This window comes from Sceloporus undulatus, chromosome 5 (assembly GCF_019175285.1).
Source record: "Sceloporus undulatus isolate JIND9_A2432 ecotype Alabama chromosome 5, SceUnd_v1.1, whole genome shotgun sequence".
NCBI lineage: Eukaryota > Metazoa > Chordata > Lepidosauria > Squamata > Phrynosomatidae > Sceloporus > Sceloporus undulatus.
The window spans coordinates 160,756,449-160,776,495 of NC_056526.1; the positions used below are offsets into that span (position 1 = coordinate 160,756,449).

The 20,047-nt window shown below is 39.4% G+C and overlaps 2 protein-coding genes across 2 annotated transcripts in view; both read right to left on the bottom strand.

Moving 5' to 3' along the window:
* The window catches only part of USP53 (ubiquitin specific peptidase 53), a 42,593-nt gene extending 40,165 nt beyond the window's left edge, over positions 1-2,428 (bottom strand). Inside the window, exon 1 of the mRNA XM_042469055.1 lies at positions 2,310-2,428. The gene's annotated coding sequence lies outside the window, so the exon portion shown is untranslated. The remainder of the gene's footprint in view (positions 1-2,309) is intronic.
* Positions 2,429-8,882: 6,454 nt separating this feature from the next.
* MYOZ2 (myozenin 2) overlaps positions 8,883-20,047 on the bottom strand; it is a 38,274-nt gene continuing 27,109 nt past the window's right edge. Inside the window, exon 6 of the mRNA XM_042466553.1 lies at positions 8,883-11,795. Within this exon, the coding sequence (XP_042322487.1) occupies positions 11,561-11,795 (235 nt within the window). The 3' untranslated portion in view covers positions 8,883-11,560. The remainder of the gene's footprint in view (positions 11,796-20,047) is intronic.

Consider the following 20,047-nt stretch of genomic DNA (forward strand, 5'->3'; position numbering starts at 1 on the left):
TCAGAAACAATTTTCCAACCTTTGATGCCAACTGCATACTTAACCTTACAAACGGAACAAACTTTTGTTGGTGTAACATTAAAGATTCACCAATGTGAATACTGAAAGCTGAGGCATCCCATACACTGTCTATGAATCGGATGTATCTCTGCTTTTAAAAAGGACATACCTTTTGATGTAAGGACACCAAGCTGAGAAGACAGAGGTCCAAAACACACTGCAGAAATAATCCAGTTTGAGCCCTCTTTCACTGCCCTTGCTCAGTGCTAGGGAATCCTGGGATTTGTAGTATATTGTAGCACCAGAGCTCTCTGACAGAGGTGGCTAAATGTCTTGCAAAACTATAGTTCCCAGAATTCCTTAGCACTGAGCCAGGGCAGTTAAAGCGGTCTCAAACCTGGATTATTTCTGAGGTGTGCTCACTCCTTCTCTCAAACAGGCGCAGCACAGGAACAGGCAAATGGAAACTTACCAGTAATTTTGTTGCCTTTATACAGAAATCTTCAAAAAAAATTGCAAGGTTAGTCTTGCAAAAATTAAGAAAAACTGAGAACGTGGGTCTCTGATGCCTTTGCCTCAACAGCAAACATCCTCATGCGTAAAGCGGCCCTATGGCCACACTGGCATTCGCATTACGTGCACTGCAGTCCCTACCTTCTCCCCTTTTAAATGCACCCTCTTTCGAAGCAACGACTTAGATAGCGATGGTACTTTCTGCCAGGGAAAGAGGGGTATAATAAGTAATACGCCAGGAAGAGTCACCAAAGGATGTTGAAAGAGCTGTCACTTGCCAAAACATCTCAAACAGCCAATAAAGTGGTGGAGGAAAAAGCGTGAAGAAGTAAACAAGCCAGAGAGAGAGAGAGAGAGAGAGAGAGAGAGAGAGGGTTACAAAGGCTGCCACAAGGATAAGGTTACAACAAATAACCAGGAACGGGCGGCTGGGGAAAGCAAGCCACACGCCTCCTTTAAAGCATATCTATGTGTGTATAAAGGGCCAGCGTGGTGTAATGGTTCTGAGTGTTGGGTTCAAATCTCGCTTTGGCCATGGAAACCCACTGGGTGGCCTTGACAAGTCACACTCTCTCAGCCTCAGAGGAAGGCAAGGGCAAACCCCTTCTGAACAAACCTTGCCAAGAAAACCCCATGATAGGGTCAGCATAAGTCAGAAATGACCTAAGGCACACAACACACATATATGCATTACAGTAATATTATAATGTATGTACATCACAATAGATAATGTACATATACAAATATATATGCATACATACACACACCTCTATCTGTGTGCGTTTAACGTTACATATACGTTGTAATGTGTGTATGTATATTATGCAAGTATGTGTATAAAGATATAGGTGTGTGTGTTTATCATGTATGTTACATATACACTGTAATGTGTTGTGTCTATATATATATATAAAGATATAAAGATATAGATGTGTGTACATAATGAAAGTTACACATACATTGTAATATATGTGTGTGTGTGTGTGTGTATAATGATATAGATGTGTGTGTGTACAATGTTACATTTACATTGTAATATATATATGTGTGTGTGTGTGTATAATGTGTAATGGACCAATGTGGTTTAATGTAGTAGTTTGAGTGTTGGCCTAGGACTCTCGAGACCTGGGTTCGAATCCTCAACCATGGAAACCCACTTGGTAGCCTTGAGGAAGCCACACTCTCTCAGCCTCGGAGGACTGCTGCAGGCAAAACCCTTCTGAAGAAACGTGCCAAGAAAAACCCAAGGCAGGTTCGCCATGAGTCATAAACGACTTAAAGGCACACAACAACAGGCATGTACAGTATGTATCATATATAATGTACACATACATATATACATTATATATATATATATATATACATATCTAATGTACAATGGGCCCGCGTGGTGTAATGCAGTGGTCTGAGTGTTGAACAACAACAAACCCCAACTCCCAGAATTCCATAGCCTCCAGCCAGAAAAGAGAGTTGAAGCGGTGCCAAAGCGGGTTATTTCTCCGCTGTGGACGCAGCAGCCGAGGACTCAACCCCTCTCCAAGAGGAGGGAGGGCCCAAAGAGGGACCTAAACCCACAGGGGGACGCCACCCTCCTCCTCCTCTTCTCGCCCAAGAAACACGGAGCACACCGCAGCGAAGGCCGGGTCAAAGGGAGGCTGCGAAGGGCCCCCTTCTCTCCTCCTCCACCGACCGGCTTCTGTGCATCACTGAAGCATGCAGTAACCCCTTTCCTCACAACAACAACAGCAGCTCTCGGTCTTTCTCCCTCTCCTCACATCTTCCTCCTCGGGACTCACCTGCTCTTCCTCCTCCGCGCCAGACGCTTCCCTCCATCCCGACCGCGACTCCTGGCAAACGCAGACTCTGCCTCAAGGAAGGAAGGAAGGAAGGAAGGCTGCCTCCTCTCTCGCCCCGCCCACAAACCGCGCTCAGGCCCCGCCCCCTTTCCGCCTTGCTTTTTTAACTTTCCGACGTCCAGGAAGTGGGGCTTCGGTTGGTCTCGCGCTCAGACTGAAAGGAGGAGGAGCATGCGCACAAAAGGCAAATCAACTGACACCGGAGGGTGGTTGGGGGAGTTTTTCTACTGCGATCTGATTCGGACGCCCCGAAGGCGAGGACGGCTTCTGATTGGAGGGAATGGGCACAGGCGCGGGAGCTGATTGGACGCGGCGGCGGAGATGATGTGACGTCATCCGAACAGGAGCCAATCCTGTTATTGCCCCGCTCTCTCCTACTTCTCCTCTAGTTAAAGCGAAGGAGTCGGTTGGCTGGGGCTCAGTAGTTCAGTCGCCTCTGGAAGGTGCTGAGGGGGAAATGAGATGGCGTAATGAAGGAGGTTTTTTCTCCTCAGTAGTTTGCATTACATTACATTATCATATTAAATGATGTCACTTGTGGAAACATGAGGACATGTGTGTCGTGTCTTCTTGCTTTGTAAGCCTGCTGTGAGAGCCTTTGTGGCCGAGGATAGCAATACTCCCAATAAACAGCAGATAAAATAGAATTCAGAGATATAGCCATGTTAGTCTGTAGATTCGGTACGTAGAGAGATCTTCCAGCAAACTGGCAGCCTCAGCATTTGTAGGCTTCAGTCATGGTTTTCACACAACGGGACCAAATGTGCCTCCATCCCGATAGTGATAAAAGTGTCTGCATCCCGAAAAATCAATCAAATGTGCAAATGATTTCCCCACGTATGCGTGTGTCCCTGCCTACCTTCGGCAGCTGTTTCTTTAAGAGGCCTGACCAAAGCAGAACAGAGTGGCACTATTATTTTGCTTGATCTACACACTATACTCCCATCGATACAGCCTAAAATTGCCTGATCACGCAAAGATTATCAGACACATGGCGCTTATACCATGATTATCCTGTCAATGAAGAGGGATTCTCCTGTCACTTCAGTATTAACAGGTTATCCTGTTATTAAGAAATGGAGGTAAATGATGGGACAGTTCCTCTTCATTGGCAAGATAATCACGAGACGTTGTCTGATCATCGCAGTGTTGTCTGATAGTCTTCATGCAATTGCATTATGCTTTGCTCCTGCTGGGTCTGGGCTTCCTCATTACGCTTGGGATTTTGTTGTTTCAGCAGGTGATTCTGTCAAAACCTCTGGAGGAATTAACAAGGTGGGGGTACAATTTCTCCAGAGCATCCTCTCTCCCTTATAAAGCCTAAATCACCCAAAGGCACCAGAACCTTTCTGATCTTGGGAGCTAAGTAGGGTGCTGCTGCTCCTTAGAAGCAGTAATGCTTAGTACCTTGGAGCACCTACTTAAGTCCCAGTACCTTGTAAGGAGAAAACTTGCTTTTTTGGGGAGGGGGGTGTAATTCTAAGAATGTTCCTGCCAGGTTTGTTTTGTTTTAACCCCAAGCTTTGAAAAGTGTACCTTTTCTGAGCTCTGTGAAGTCGAAAGCTTTCATGGCTGGCATCCATAGCTTTTTTTGTGAGGTTTTTGGGCTACGTGGCCATGTTCTAGAAGAGTTTATTCCTGAATCTCTGAAGATGCCGGCCACAAATGCTGATGAAACGTCAGGAATAAACTCTTCTAGAACATGGCCACATAGCCTGAAAAACCCATACAAAACTATTTTCTGAGTGCTGCTTAGGTTCCACAGGTGTGAGTCCCTTTCCAGTTGCTTCTAAGGAGCAGCAGCCCTAAGTGCAGGGATTAGGACCAAAATGTTTGGATGCCAGTCCTCTGTGCTGTGCCATAGCTTATGGCACCAACCGACTCAGCTCTGTCTCTTGATGTATCCTCACAGCATCAAGCAAATGGCAGTTCCAAAAAACCAGTAACAACACCCTCAAGTTATCTCTCAGCTGGACTGGGTGCCAGTGGAGATCTAAAAGAGTGTGCCCCAACTACTGCCTCCTGTACTTATTTTCCCATCTGCCAAATTCCCACTATGCTTGGAAAAACCTAGCTCAGGGTGATCATTGTACCTTCTGGCTCACGCATGTATAGAATGTAAATGAAATGAAAACATGCCTTTGCTTATGTGCACTACTGTGCTATCATGGGATATTTGTGACTGTTCCAGTGAAGCTGAACCACAATAAGGTTGCATTTTTTAAAAGGTGATGTAAAGGAAACAAAAGCTTAGCTTGGCTGTGAATCCAAAACCTCAGTGGCAGGAAGAGCTAAGGGATGCTGAAATGGAAGAAGTCCAAGACGTTGTAGAATCAAAGCATGGAAAATCTAGACATGGATTCATTGGAAGAATACAGAATAGCCCTAGGGCTGTTAATTAGAAACCAGAGGGAATGGCAGGTGAGCACAATAGCAGCCAATGGAAAGGGAAAAGATAATCTGGTGTCTTGAAAAGAAACATCAGTGAGAAAAGAAACAGAGTCATTGCATGCCATATTAGGACCAGTACTAACGTTTGGACTGGCTGTGGAAGCCTCTTGAGCCTTACTACTTCCAACATTCTCAGGGTAACACACACACAAAAATGTGGGCTACATGCAAACAGCATGCGTCTTCTCCATGCCAGTGCTTGAGAAATTATACTAGTGCTGACATGAGAGAAGGTGCAACCTGAACAATTCCTGAGTAATCCTAGCTTGTTTTGCCTCTAATATAAAGGAGTAGCATTGCTGTGGTTCATGGACTCCCAAGTACAGTAATGTGAATAACAGGCTTAGCAATGGGGTGTTCCTGGAGTCCATGGGCCAATTTTCTTTTCTCAGAACCTACAGTTGGCAGCAAGTATATCCCCCTCCCCAAACCCCAATTCAAAGCAAGAAGTGGCTGGATTATCCATTTTTTCTGGGGGGGGGGGGGGCATGGGGATTATTGGAAAAACCCTGCTCTCATAACCTTCCAGGAGTGGGGAAAGCATTTTTCAGGGGGAGAGAATTTGGGCGAGGATGTCCAGGTACATTAAAAAATAAAAAGCTTTGGAGCTTAATGTTGTTCACCCATGCTAGACAAATGATTCTGGGCTGATATCATTTGTGAAAACAAGGCAGGTAAGAGAGAAAAAGCAGTTTCTAGAAAATAAACAAGATGAAATGGAAAAGGTAAGGTAGGACATTTTGTTTAGTACCTTAGCTTCTTCTGCTCAAACTTCAGAAATCAGATTATCTGAACATAATCTTTCATACACAAGAAATAATACATGCCTTTTAGTAAGAATGACATTGTGTGTTTTACAGCCATATTTATTTCTGTTGTCTTCTTAAACACGTATTTTGGCACAAAAGGTCACATTCATAAATTACCTTTGCATTGTATTTGTAATTTTCTCCAATTATATTTGTGATGGTCTGTAGACTTGTAGGTAAATTCATACAGAGTATGGTTCTGTAATTTAGCTGGCCTAAGCAATATGACATCTGCACCAAGAAGTGAACTCTCCAGGGTAACACATTCTGGCTCTTTCCCCCCTTATTCAGCCTTTCAGATTGCCTTGCCAATGTCCTGAGAGAAATAACTGGACCATATCAGCAATTTTGTAAGGATGATGCAAGGGTTGAAAAGATTAGTTAAGGTCTAATACTTTTTATGATTTGTAAGATGCACATTTTGTTATACCATGGGTTATTTCATCATGCACCAAGGGTTTTTGTTTTGTTTGCACAATAGAGGGCATTGAAAATTTTGGGAACATGTGCTCCTTAATTTGTGAGTACCTTATTTCTATCATAAAATTAGAAACTGGTGGGTAAAATTAATCTGTTTGCAAAGGATATCCTGCTTCATGCATAATCAGTTGTTATTCCAAGTCTGTTGTCAATACCCTGGAATTAAGAAATACATTTAATTGTTGGAAATGTTAGAGCATTAAAGAGGAAATTTATCTGACAGGGTTATGCTGAGGATTTTCAGAAAACTCATGGAAATTAAATAACCTTAGGAGCAAGTTAAGGGTGAAGTCAACATGGGTTGAAATAAACAGTGGGAACAAGGTTTATTATGTGTCTGCTGCTGTTTTGGCTACTGGGGAATGCACAGGAAGGAGAAAAAACACACAAGTGAATGTTCAGACTATTTATAAGCATGTCTGTAACTACTGTAAGCTAATCTTAAAGATAAAAAAAATAAGCATGGGGGGATTTTTGAGGGGTGGTCCTGAATGAGGTTAGTATCCAATGAGCTTAACACTAAGGGGGAACGCCAAGATGAAAAAATGGTTAATAAACAATGATAAAACTGCAGTTTAAATGTTACATAAACTTGCTTTAAATGAGCCTTGCTCTTTGCACTTAAATGAGGTGATGAAAGGAGGCATGAAGAGGATGTATGTCAGAATATGGCTGATTCTGGGACCAGTAAATCAGACTACAGTATTACACATCTGAATCTTACATATAGCCAGATTGCCTCCACACAGACCTTTTAATGTGCATTGGCCATTGGTCTGCTTACAGTAATTTCACTGGACAGTCAGACATTATTACATTTTAGTGATTAGTCCACGTGTTATCTTTCTTTTTCCTGTTAGTGTTAATGTTTTGTTTTATGTTACTATTGTGCTAGAAGACCGAAGCTAATTTTAGCAAGATGGTTAATGATGGTGACTAGAAATAAGGTTAATTAGGATTCATAGAATATTGTATAGGACTGTTAAGGAGGGAATGCAGCTCCTTTGGGGTCATTCTCAGAAAATAAAGGCTGTTGGCTCTTGGCCTATTTTTCTAGTGTTGTGCTAAAGGATAGGCAATTTTGCAAGCCAGCTGTCCCAGCTCTACAAAAACAGACACCAGAGAGAGCCAACACTAAAAATAAAAAAAATAAGCTGCTTAGAGCCAGAAGTTTTCATTTATTGCTGATAACTGTGAAGAATTTACCTTTCTATGCAATGTCTTCAGCCCCCCCCCCCCCCGCTACCCTCTGTGCTGTCACTGCATTCTGTGCCAGCATAGTGACCTATCTTGACTGCAGTCTGTGTATGGATCAAAGTTTCCTCACTTTGAATCTAAAATGCTGGACTTATTTCAGTTTTTCCTGTTCCACTACAGATGAAGTGGTTCCATTCATCAACAATTTAGCAGATATTTTAGCATTCAAAATCTGAATTTTTTAAAGAATTTTCTGAATGAGAAAGGACCAACTGGTAACCCAGTAAGGAATTCCCTAGTTCTGAAGGGATTTTTTTTGTAATGTTCACTTTTGTTTTACCTTGTAAAGTTTTACCCTCATAGTAAAGACTACGACAAGATATAAGCACTTGTCCAGATCCATCTGGAGTTTGGATTTAGCAGGTTTGAATGAAATAAAAAACATATAAACGTGGGGAAAAATGATTTATTTTGAATATCACATCTGTGCACATCTGGTCGGGCAAATCAGTTTACAGAAACAGTGTACAGCAAATTTAATAGTAAAACCCAAGTAACATTGTCCGACTGCATTGTACAAGTACAGCAGGATATGGGTTCTTCCTCACACCTGTTGAAAGATTGCCTTGCCCTGATTTTAAGAATATTATTACTAGTCACCCTTTTGTGCAGTTATCCAGAGAATATATTATTGTATTGAAAAAGAGAACATCATCTAGTACACTAAAATAAACTATTATACTCAGCTAAAGTATATGCTTTGAATCAATAAAACTTCGGTAAGCACTCACTAAATTCCCACTGATTTCTTGTGAGAACAGGAGCTTCCCCCATCCGTGAGTTGTATGGTCACTCCCAGTGCAACTGGAAATGAAATTGTATTACTTCTATTTCTAGAAATTGGCCCACATAGGGTGCATTTATGTGTGGTGGTGCGGGTAGCAGGGCACAGAACATTAACACTATTATTCGGCTTTAATTGCCATGATTCATCCTGTGAAATCCTGAGATTTGTGATTTAAGAAGGGATGCTTAGAGTTCTCAGCCAAAGGGTTCTAGTGCCCCATACCTCAGGGTTATATAGGATGCAGACATGGCAGTTAAAGTGGAATAATAGGGCTATAATTGCATAGGGTGAAAGAGCCCATAGGGAGAGACCAAGTGTGTGTGTGGGGGGTGTTTTATCTAGTGTTTTTAACTTGAAAACATTCCTTAGGATTCTGGGTGTTTTGGAGGCCACACAACAGCAGCCATACTTTCTCCATTCCTAATGTACCTCTGTTCAGAACAAATAGTTGGATTCAGCATAATAATTTTCCTTTGCTTGGAGTAAAAGAGAATCCTGTTCTCATTAAACTATGACCCTTCTGCTTTTTTTGTACATCCACATTCAAGACTTTTGCAGCCATATAGAGAAGCAAACTAACAGCATGATCCTATACACATCTACTAGGTGTATGCCCCATAAATCTCCATTCGATTTGTGACCAAATAAGTGTATATGTGTATATAGGATGCAAATCAGCATATATATATATATATATATATATATATATATATATATATATATATCTTGCCCTGTTCTTTTAAAAGAAATTTTGTACATGGAGTACACTTAACTTGAACTTCAAAATTTTCCTGTTGTCCATCACTTGCTCAAATAAATATATCATTTATAACCAAATTCTAGAAAATTTAGAACTGTGTTCCACTGAGTTTAGTGAGACATATTGCCAGATAGGTGGACTAATCTCTGCAATGGAATCTAGCTTCATTCTCTCTATATTCAGTAGGGTTCACTTCTGTGTAAGCATGCGTAGGATTGGATTGCATACATAAGATTTTCAGAAGTAAATGCTGTTTGCTCCTACATAACATTATAGTCACCCTGTTTGCATTTGTTAGACTGCATGACAGATAGAATGTGTAGAATCAAAGACGAGGAAGATTATGCAAGCCACATCTAGAAAGTTACAAATGAAACAAATCTGAAATAAATGCAAAGGTTGTGGTCCAGGTCAAGGTATGAAGAAGGAACAGTCATGTGTATATAATGGACCGAAGATTGAACAGGAAATGTAATCAACCTTAAAATAGGAGTGGGCAACTATGGCTGTCAAGGTATTGCTGACTATCAAGTCCCATAATTCCTCATCATTGCCTATAAAGATTAGGACTGATGAGAGTTAAAGTATAAAAATCTCTAGAGTACCACCCATGCTCTTAAGGCTGAAGATTTAAGGCAAGTGTTAGATAGGGAAATGTCATTAGCATCAGTAGGAGGCAAAGCAAGAATCAGACTGGAACTCTGCTGGAGGAGGCAGATTGAGAAGATAGCAGCATAGACTTTGAGTGTCTTGTTTGGGAAGGAAGCAGCAAGATACACATCAACCTTTGAAGAAACAGAGCGTGGCCTAGAAAAGGGATCAAAGAATGGACTAGAAACTAATCGAGCCGTTCTTCTCATTCTTGGCAATCTGAGTGGATAATTGGTTCTTGGAAAAAGCAGGCCTATTAACATTACATGGCTAGAATTTGTATCACATGAGCGTTTACTACACCACTGATGATACAAAGGCCTTGGGCAAGTCCTCAAAATTTGAATTCTTTGCTCTACTCTTCTCATTAACTTTCTTTTATTTCCCAACAGTTTACAGCCTGGCTGCTTAAGAGTCCTCAGATGATGGAGATTTCTGTGTTCCTCACAGCAGTGTCCCTGGTGTTCCTTCCAAATAAAGAAAGTGCTGAATTTGGAGCATAATACTTCTGATTCCATATCTTGCAGCAGAGAGATTCACATGTGCCAAGTCATGGCAACCTCATCAGAAGTGGGGAGAAGTGAGACCTCACTTTCATTATCTCATAGCATAGTCTCTCAGTTGTTTTGCACTTATTTCACATTATTTTTCAGAAGTTTTCTTTTTCATAGTCTTTCTCATTCACAAGTTTTTCATCACTTTTTCTGACTGTTCAACATATGCATATGTATCTACTGTTTTAGATGACCCACTTCACTGCATCTAGTCAAGTGGGTGCTGGCCCATGACAACACTTGTCATAATGAATTTGCTTGTCTTCAAGGATGCCTCAGGATATGCTTTTATTCTGTTGGTGTCATTTCTATGACATCTGGTCTTCATCAACTCTCTCTTGTAGATACATCAGTGTGTAGCACCGTCATAACAAAAATGCTTTTGAACATACAGATCAGAGAAGCATGCCATTTCTTAATAATTTACACATGATGTTACATATGTGTATGTGTTATTAACACAACTATGTGTTCACATGACACACATACATGTATGTATATGGATGGATAGTTATATCTAGCTGGATCTATGATAAGTCTGGATCCACCACATATATTTTGAGTATTGCCACATAGTTGTGTATTGTGTGATTGGAAAATGGAAAAATATTTTGGACCTTAGCCAGGACCAGAGCAATACACAGAACTGTTCACAGGTGAGATTCAACATGATACTATGTTGTAAGCAACATTTTTCTTGGGACATGTAACCAGAGCATTTGCAAGTTATCCTGAAATGTGATCTAATGCTCTTCTATAGGCTTTCAATCTATTCTTGTGCCATTCATATTATATTTTGATTTTTTTTAATGCTACCAGTTTGCAGGATATACAACAGAAGAGTTTCATAAGGAGGATGCATACAGTCATCTGCCTTGCTATTGTTATTTTTATGTACAGCCTGCAATACTTTTGCTTATAGAGACCCTTACTACACAAAATTACCACCAGTAATACAATAGTTTTATAGTAGAAACAGATCTCACCATTATTTCACTATTATATCTAATATATTGACATTCTTTTACTGGAAACAATACTCCAACTTATTTTTCCATGTTTCTGTTGACATTTCTGCATGCAAATTTGCCCACTCCAGAACTGATCAACTAATAACATTGGTGTAATTTTTACCATAACTCCCCCCTCTCAAAATAAACATGCAATGGTTTAAATTAGACTTTCCTTTTAAAAATAGAAAGAGAAGGGGTTAGAATGGATAGAAATAAAATGATCAGAAATGTGTTTGAAGGGTAATGACCATGTTATTTTATTTGTGTTAGCTCTGCAGAAGAAAATTAACTTCAGAAAAATATTACAGCATTAGATGTTATTACATTTCAGCTAGATAAAAATTCATGTTGGAACAGAAATAGTATTTGTTTAGAGATCAGAATACCATCATGTTGGCAGGGATGAGTGATGCCTATTCCATGTTCTATTCACAGATCATCTGTTTCTGGAACACCATTGACCTCCGTTGGTTGAATAGATATCATTATGGGAATATTCTCAGAGGTCCATCCTTTAGGAGTCCTGTTGAAGCACCTCCTGGTAGAAAGTGGATTGGCAAGGACCATGAATCGAGGATCATTTAGTAGCAGAAAGTTGAAATCTGGAACTTTGAACTTAACCAGTTTTGATGCTCTCTCAAAACCACCAAAAGGAGTGGCAACTCTGTAAAAGGTAGGAGGAACAAGAGTAAATCAGAAATAAATCCAACCAAATACTTACTCACTTTCTAGCTCTTTAGATGTGTTTGTTTTATTTCACTGGTTAGATAAGTCAATAAAATCCCATTTTACTGTTGGACTGACCTGATGAAGAAGACTATGCATAAAAACAAAATATGCATAACAAAGTACACATTATCCAAGATTTTGCAGAAAGACTGTGACTACTGGGTCTTGTAACAAAAAAGTTAAGAATCCAGGTTTGACTTGCAGTAAAATACATCTGCAAGCTTAAATCCAGCTGTTGGTACTAGGTAGAGTAAATACATTTAGTTTAATAAGTCAGCATTTATGTAACTTCCATTGATTAAGTTAGTCTACTCTTTTTGAGACTAAAATTTGGATTTAGGCTGAAGCATATAAATATTCCATTTTCTTGACTAACACTTATGTCTGAACTGCAATTAACAGATTACTTGAAAATGCAGGGAAAAAACTGCACCCGTTTTAAGTGTGTTGGCATAGAAATAAGAAATAGTTGAAACTCACTGAAGCAAAAGCATGTTTGTGGTGAAATCTCTTATTAGAAATAGCAGCACAAAGTTGTTACACTAGAATCCCTGCCTGAATCCAACGAGGTTCATTAGTGTTAACATTCCTTGGAGGTAAATTATTACTTGCTCCTTTAGGCTATAGTTCTGAGAATAATTATTGAAATCTGGTTTTGTTGATTGAGTTTTAAACCTTACAATGAAACCACAGGCAGTTTTTATTCGAATGCTATTCATCTAATACAAATGGATCAGTTTTTTAATGGGTCTGTTCTGGGTTTTAATAATGCATGTTTATATACCTTCAAGTCACTTGTTCACTTAAGCAACCCCATGTCATGGGATTTTCTTAGGCAAGGAATACTCAGAGGAGGTTTTGTAATTTCTTCCTTGGAAATATACCTTACAACACTTATTAGTAATGGCCTCCCATCCAAGTACAACCCAAGACTCACCCTGCTTAGCTTTCAAGATGAGATAGAATCTGGTGCTTTTAGAGTATTTAAGCAAGCTATATATGTTTATTGGACAGATGAACCTCTTTATCCATGGATTCTTTATCCAAGAATTCAAGCAACCAGAGAGCGAGCGAGAGACCATTTCACTATGCAACTGTATTTAATGGGACTTGAGCACTCACAGATTTTGATATCCATGGAGGTTCCTGGAACCAAACCCCAGCATATACTAAGGGCCCACTGTAATTGTTTTTGCCTTTTTGTATCCTTTGAGTACTAATATTGGGGCGAAATCAGATAATAAACAAACAGTAATAACAACAGTAATACAAAGCAACTTCCTACATCAAGACCTTAGTCCTAAACCTACTTATTAGAACAATCCATTCCTGTTAAACTTGTAGATTACAGCTCCCAGAATTCTTGACTATTGGCTATGCTGAGTTGTGCTGATGGGTGATAAAACCCAAAATATCTGAAGAAATCAGATCAGAGTAGATTAAACTAGTGGTTCTTAGTAAATATGCACAAAATTGTAATAACATTCACTGGGAACTTGCTGAGACTGTTAGACACAGGAAAATAGGATGCATGTATTGGTACCCTCCAGCGTTGGTGGGTGTTGAATCTATATCCAAAATACAAATACTTTGGGGATTATTGGTCAATTTAGCATGTTGGAAGATACAGCCGATAGTTTCATGGCCAAATGACAAAGTACATGCTTGGGATCTAGGTTCAAACTTTGTCATCTTCAGTGAAAACTCTATAAAGTATTAAATAGGGAAATCCTAACTCAAAAGTCACATCAGTTAGGCACAAGCCTCTTCTTCCATTAGAAATTTGCATTTGTCAGTAAATAATGCTCTTCTGCCAGCAGAATCCTGTTTTGGTAACTGCCTAAAAGATCTGCTAAAGAGTGATCTGCTAGCAGAACCACTCTACTAGGTGAGATCTGATGACAGAATAATAACGTCGAGCATTTGAGGCTAACTGGAAAGAAATTGTTTTCATGGAAACAGTCCACTTCATCAGCTCCATCGGGTGTATAGATGGTGTTAATACAGTTCCTGGTCCTGAACGCACAGCAATTTGTGGTTAACTAATGGTGGAAAGCTTATGCTAGAAATTTCCTTTTCCCACTAAGTCTCAAAGGTTCTATTGAATTCCTTTATGCCTCAGTAAGTGACCATAAGGCAATATTTTTTTCAGAATTGGGTTTGCTTTTGTCTTCCTCTGAGACTAAGAGAGGGTGACTTGCCCAAGGTCACCCAGTGGCTTTCCATGGCTGAGCAGGGATTCAAACTCTGGCCTCCAGTCATAGTCCAATGCTCAAACTACTATGCCATGTCAAAAATCAGAAATGATGTGAAGGCACACAACAACAAGAGAATAACACTAGTCTAGATAGACCAATGGTATGCTTCAGTATAAGGCTATTTCATATGTAAGTTTTGTTTCATAACCCACTGTCCTCATTTCATAATAACACTGCTAAAAATATACACATGGCATGATCTGTATGGCTCCTTGACATCATCCCAATTTTCCAATGCAGTTACTGATAATGAACAAATTAAACAGTCTCTGATATAATAGACATATTTGGACAGTTGTGAAAACTCTATACTTTTTTTTTACATGTTGAAAGTAGTGCTGTCTAATTACACTATGGTACACCTAGTTCGTTTGGTAAGGATACATATTTATACACTGGATAGATGTGCACAGGAATCAACAGAAAGAGAAGAGTAATTAAGTAGTAAATCTTCATGTATGGCAACAGTAAATCCCTTGAAGCAATCCTTGGGATGATGTCAAGGAGCTGTAATGCCCTATATTTCATGAAACCTAAACATGTAATTTGAGGTCTGACTCACTGTGTGCAATCAAACTGCAGTGCCAAAACACACACACACACACACACACACACACACACACACACTCTGCTCACTGAGTATAATAGGAGTGTGCAGGGTGGGGGATTTCAGCAGAAAATTGGCTCAGCTTTGCTTTCTTTCACCAGTTTTGTGATTTGTGAAACTGGGTGAACATCCATCTGTAGAATAGTTTACATAATCAAGAGTGGGTCATTATATATAACTGTAGCCTAGCTGTGCCAGTATTCATAAAACTATAGTCCAGTTTGTGTGTCTCAGATCTAGCATAAGAAGCCCCTGTATTGATCAAACCTTGTGAACAGATACAATGTTTAAAATGCAGTTTTGGGAAACACTATTTAGTTTTATTACATGGAAAAAATTACCATCACTATATAATATACATAGGATCCAATTGTTAGCATCAGTGATATTAGTCAGCTAGTATCAGGGAGAATATGTACTCTGCAGCAGTTTCCCTTGCAGTTGAAAATTCTTAAATGCTTATTCCTACTGTCTTGATCTCCAATTTTACAAAGGTCCAAAACACATTGCAGAAATAATCCAGTTAGAGACCATTTTAAGTGTCCTGGCTCAGTGCTAGGGAATCCTGGGAACTGTAGTTTACTGTGGCACCAGAGCTGTCTGACAGTGAAAGCTAAATGTCTCGCAAACTACAGTTCCCAGAATTCCCAAGCACTGAGCCAGGACAGATAAAGTGGTCTCAAACTGGATTTTTTCTGCAGTGTGTTTTGGACCAAAGTTAACAACAGTGTAAAGCTGTTCCAATGAGCATCAGCTACCCAGCAGAACTGTTTGGAAAAATATGCCAAAGATGCCATTGGGCTACAAATCCAAGCATTCCTGCTCAGTATAGCCAGTAGTCCAATAAACTTTAGATGGCTGCATTCAGAGCAGTGTGCTCACTCCTGCTGTATACCATGGTTCAGCTTAATATGAATAGTGAGGAACAATTTGTTGTTGTTGTTGTGTGCCTTCAAGTAATTTGCGACTTATGACGACCCTAGGTCAGCCCTATCATGGGGTTTTCTTGGCAAGTTTTTTTCAGAAGTAGTTTGCCATTGCCATCCTCTGAGGCTGAGGGAGTGTTACTTGTCCAAGGTCACCCGATGAGTTTACATGGCTGAGCTGGGATTTGAACCCTGGTTTCCAGAGCTGCTTCTGCTGGGTCCTAGTGAGGAAAAAACCTCAGGCTTAATAAATTAGTTCTGCACAGAGAGAAGGTGGGAATTTGGGTACTCATGGCCTGTTATATTATCTAATGCAAAAAATTGCAACCAGAGCTAACTATGGTCGATTTCAAGCAAACCATGTTTAACTGTAGGTTGTGATGCTGGTTTACTGAAAGTAACCATAGTGATGTTAACTACAATTCTAGTCCAGACAACACAGTAATTTGTGGTTAACCAGAAAGTGGAAACTAATGTTTCTGGTCTTTCTCTTTTCTGTACAAGGAGTGGTGGTGGTCAGGAAGGAGCTATGAAAGCCTGACACTTGTTGTGACTTGCTCATTTTGTGCTAAACCATGATCTTGTGCCATATGCAAATGCAGTCGGAGTGAGAAAATTAAGCTTAAGAATGCTGAGCTTGAAGTATTCAAGGAGGGAAAAAAGAAAGGTGGAATTGTGAATATGAACAATTAACTACTCTGTGTGTGCAGGGATACTAGCTGCTTGCCTATACAGAACCATTTTCTTTTTATAGTAATTTCATTTTTCTCTATTAAAGGTTTTATATTCTCAAATTAGAGTTTGGAGCTAACAGTTTTGGAGAAAATATATGAGCACACGCTTTTCTATACAACAGAAATGCAAATTTTAGAGACTGGATCTTTTGCAGACAATGAATAGCTAATAACATCACTATTAAGGCATGATGTGATAATACAGCATTATAAATTATATTTAAATCCAATTGGTATTCTCAACTGGAATATATATATATATTGAATTAATTAGATTAATGTGAGTGTTCACTTACTATTAAAGCAAATGGTAGAATGGATTTATCCTTGCTGGATTTAACAGTTGGAGTTAGTCCATTCTATGCTGTGCGCACCCAGGTAAATAACCAAAGGTAAATTAATTTCAGTTTCATAAAAAAACCCCAAATTCTGCTCATAAAATTAATGCTTAGTGTCCAGAATTGTTGGAGAACATTTTGAGTATTTTCCTTGTGGAATAAGTGGATTAAGAAGTTGTAGTACAAATGGGGTCCTTGACAACCTGAAGGAGATGTTCATAATTTGTTGGATTAGGTTTGTTGCATGTAGATTAGTAACACACAGGGATACCCAGATGGACTGGATTCCTTTAGTGCTTTGAAAACAATTCATTTGAGGAAGGGCACTTTGTTTCTCTGATGAGGCAAAGAGGCATAACCAGTCAAGCCTGTTTACTGGTACATCTAGGCATTTTACAGTGCCTCAGTTCTCACACAGAGTTCTATTTTGGAGGTTTGTCCTAATAGGCAAAAAACAAAACAAAACGGGGGGGGGGGGGGGGGAGGGGGGAAAAAAGGGGGAGGAAATTCCCCCCCCCCCCAGTTACTTCCATCAGTTTTTTTAAAAAGCAGTGAGTAAAGGGAGTTTGGTGATGTCTTTAAAAGAGAGGTGTATCATGAAATTCTTCCACGGTGACCAAGTGGTGGTCCTTTGTTGTATTGCAAAGGCTACATCTGGTGTTTGGGCAGGAGACACAAGGGAATACAAGGGAGAAAGAGAGTTTCCTTATACACACACACATACATCTTAGCACACAGATGAAGAGATTTTAAATTATTGTTCTTGTTCACTGATACCTACAAATTGCTGAGGTAGTGTGGAGGTGATTATCTGCCACTTGAAAAACGTGGTCCCAGAAACCAGGTGGTCCACAGCACACCTACTAGGCAAGTATGTGCGAGTCACACAAAGAACAGTTCACAGCCTTAGTTGGCCCAGAAACATGGTTTGTGTACCTCTGTCCTGTGGTGTAACATTTTCTTTTCCTAAGAAAGATTTTTCAAGGATGAAAAATGTTGCTAAAATTCTGAAAAGAAGAGCGCATTTCAACTTGCCAAGAATTCTGGTACTATAAAACCAAGATTATTTCAGCTCGTTAACTGAGCTTGAGTTTACAGTTGTTCATACAGGCAATTAAATCCATGGATTTGTCACCTTTTTCTCTTGTTCGTTTCCTGTTAACACTTACAGCTAATTGTGGGGCACAATATCTTAAGCATATACAGCTTTTGAGTATGGTAAGCCAATTTGTCATTGTTGTGTGCCTTCAAGCTGTTTCCATCATATGGTGACCCTAAGGCAAGCCTATCACAGGGATTTCTTGGCAAGGTTTGGTCAAAAAGGGTTTCCTTTGCCTTTTTCTTGGTCACAAGTAGTGGGTGACAAGCCAAGTAAGAGAGTGATCAGGCATCTTAAGCCCATAACTTCTTAGTTTCGCTGAAATGATCCCTGTTGCCTTACCAATCTGCCCTTCAATTGGTGGCACTATAATGTGGGCCACTGGGAAACTCTGTGAAGGTGTGGGCAACTGCGACCTTCCAGATGCTGCAACTCACATAATCTCTAACCATTGCCAGGTTTGTCTAGAACTGATGGAAACCAGAAGAATCTGGAGGGCACAGTTGCCCACAGCAGTCTACATACAGTCTACATCATATATTGGGCTGCTGTTGTTGGTGGTGTTGTTGTTATGGAAGATGTTTCTCAACATTTGCTGAGCTATTTAGTTTATTTTAAACTTTATACTGTGTTTTTGGATTTCAATGTTAGATAGGCTTTGTAGACCTTGTTTTAGTAACTGCAGCTTAGCATTTAGACTGTGTTTTATTATGCTTTTATGAGTTTTATCATTAGTAGTTCTATGCCTTATTGTGGGTCCTGTTGTGGCACAGAATGTGAATCATGCTGTTTAGGAAAATAAATAAATGAAATAATAATAAAGAACATTTTCCTCCACAGGCTTTGAAATCCTTTTAGCTGTCTTCTCAATCCATTCCAGTTTGTATAGAATTGTCACAGTGGGACATAAACTCTACTCCAATATGGTAGAGCCTGATAACTGAGAGGATGTTGCAGCTCCATTCATTCTTTTGATATGAGCCTGTTACAAATACAAGCTGATTAGAAACATACAAAGCTTTGTTGGCATAGTTTTTCAAGTTCAAATAGTGGGGGTTTGATCACCAGTGATTGTGCCTTTGAGAAGGACTTAGAATTATAATTCCTGGAAATATTTCTTTCTGCAATGACACTGTGTGAACATAAAGGCTTGAGTCATATTCAGAATCTTCTGTCATTATTATATCATTGTTGTCTCTTCAGGGTTACATCATTTGCATTTTCCGCAAAACTGCAATCAAATAAATTAGCTGTAATGTCTGCAGGCTACAAACCCTAAATATAGAAATTTGGTTTCTTGCCTGTAATACATTAAGAGGTGGGAAAGGCACAGAAGGGAATTTGTGTCTATGTGCATCCACATATTTCATTTCATTCATTAATTATTTTAATGTACATGCTACCTTTCTTCCAGCATGAGGTCCAAGATGGCTTACAAAAAGGCTAAAACAAGATAAAATACATTTTGTTTTTCTTGATTTTACCAGCAGGAGTATCTAAACTCTGTTTCAACCAGCCCGTAAAAAATTTGCTTCAAATGTCACTTTTTTTACTCCCATTGTTTGCCTGATTCCGAGTTAGACTTTTTCCTGGGAAGTCTGTAATTACAAACTAGTTCAGTTACAAGCATATGAAAAATTAATCTCCTAAAATTCCATTTACCTTATTGTAAATAAGGCAACTTGTGTGCAAGATTGTAGCTGTGGGTATGATTCTTACCCCCTGAAGAATGAAGTTATCTACCCTGTTGCCATCGATTCCCTGCTTACCCTTGAAGGCGAATTATTGTGCTTAGAGTTCTGTAATTGTATGGTTTTATTATGGGATTTTATCCTTTTATGAAATGTCTGTATGGTTTTAATTGTCTGTACACTGCTTTGATCTGTGGGAAAGTGGTATATAAATAAAATATATTATTATTATTATTATTATTATTATTATTATTACTACTATCCAACCAACTGTTCATTCCTAGTGATTTTGATTAGAATCTAAGGGACACAGATATGGTGAACAATGCATTACATGAATGCACAATTCCCAAGTTTACATGGTCTTCACAGTCCATATTCATAAGAGAAAAAGAAAAGTGCAAAGCACGTAAGATCAAGGTTTAGGCTTTCGCCCATTTTCTGAACAACAATCTATGGTTATTTGCTACGGCCAAATACAAACTTTATTATGGGTATTTTATGTTACCATGAAATCATTTTGATCAACATCTG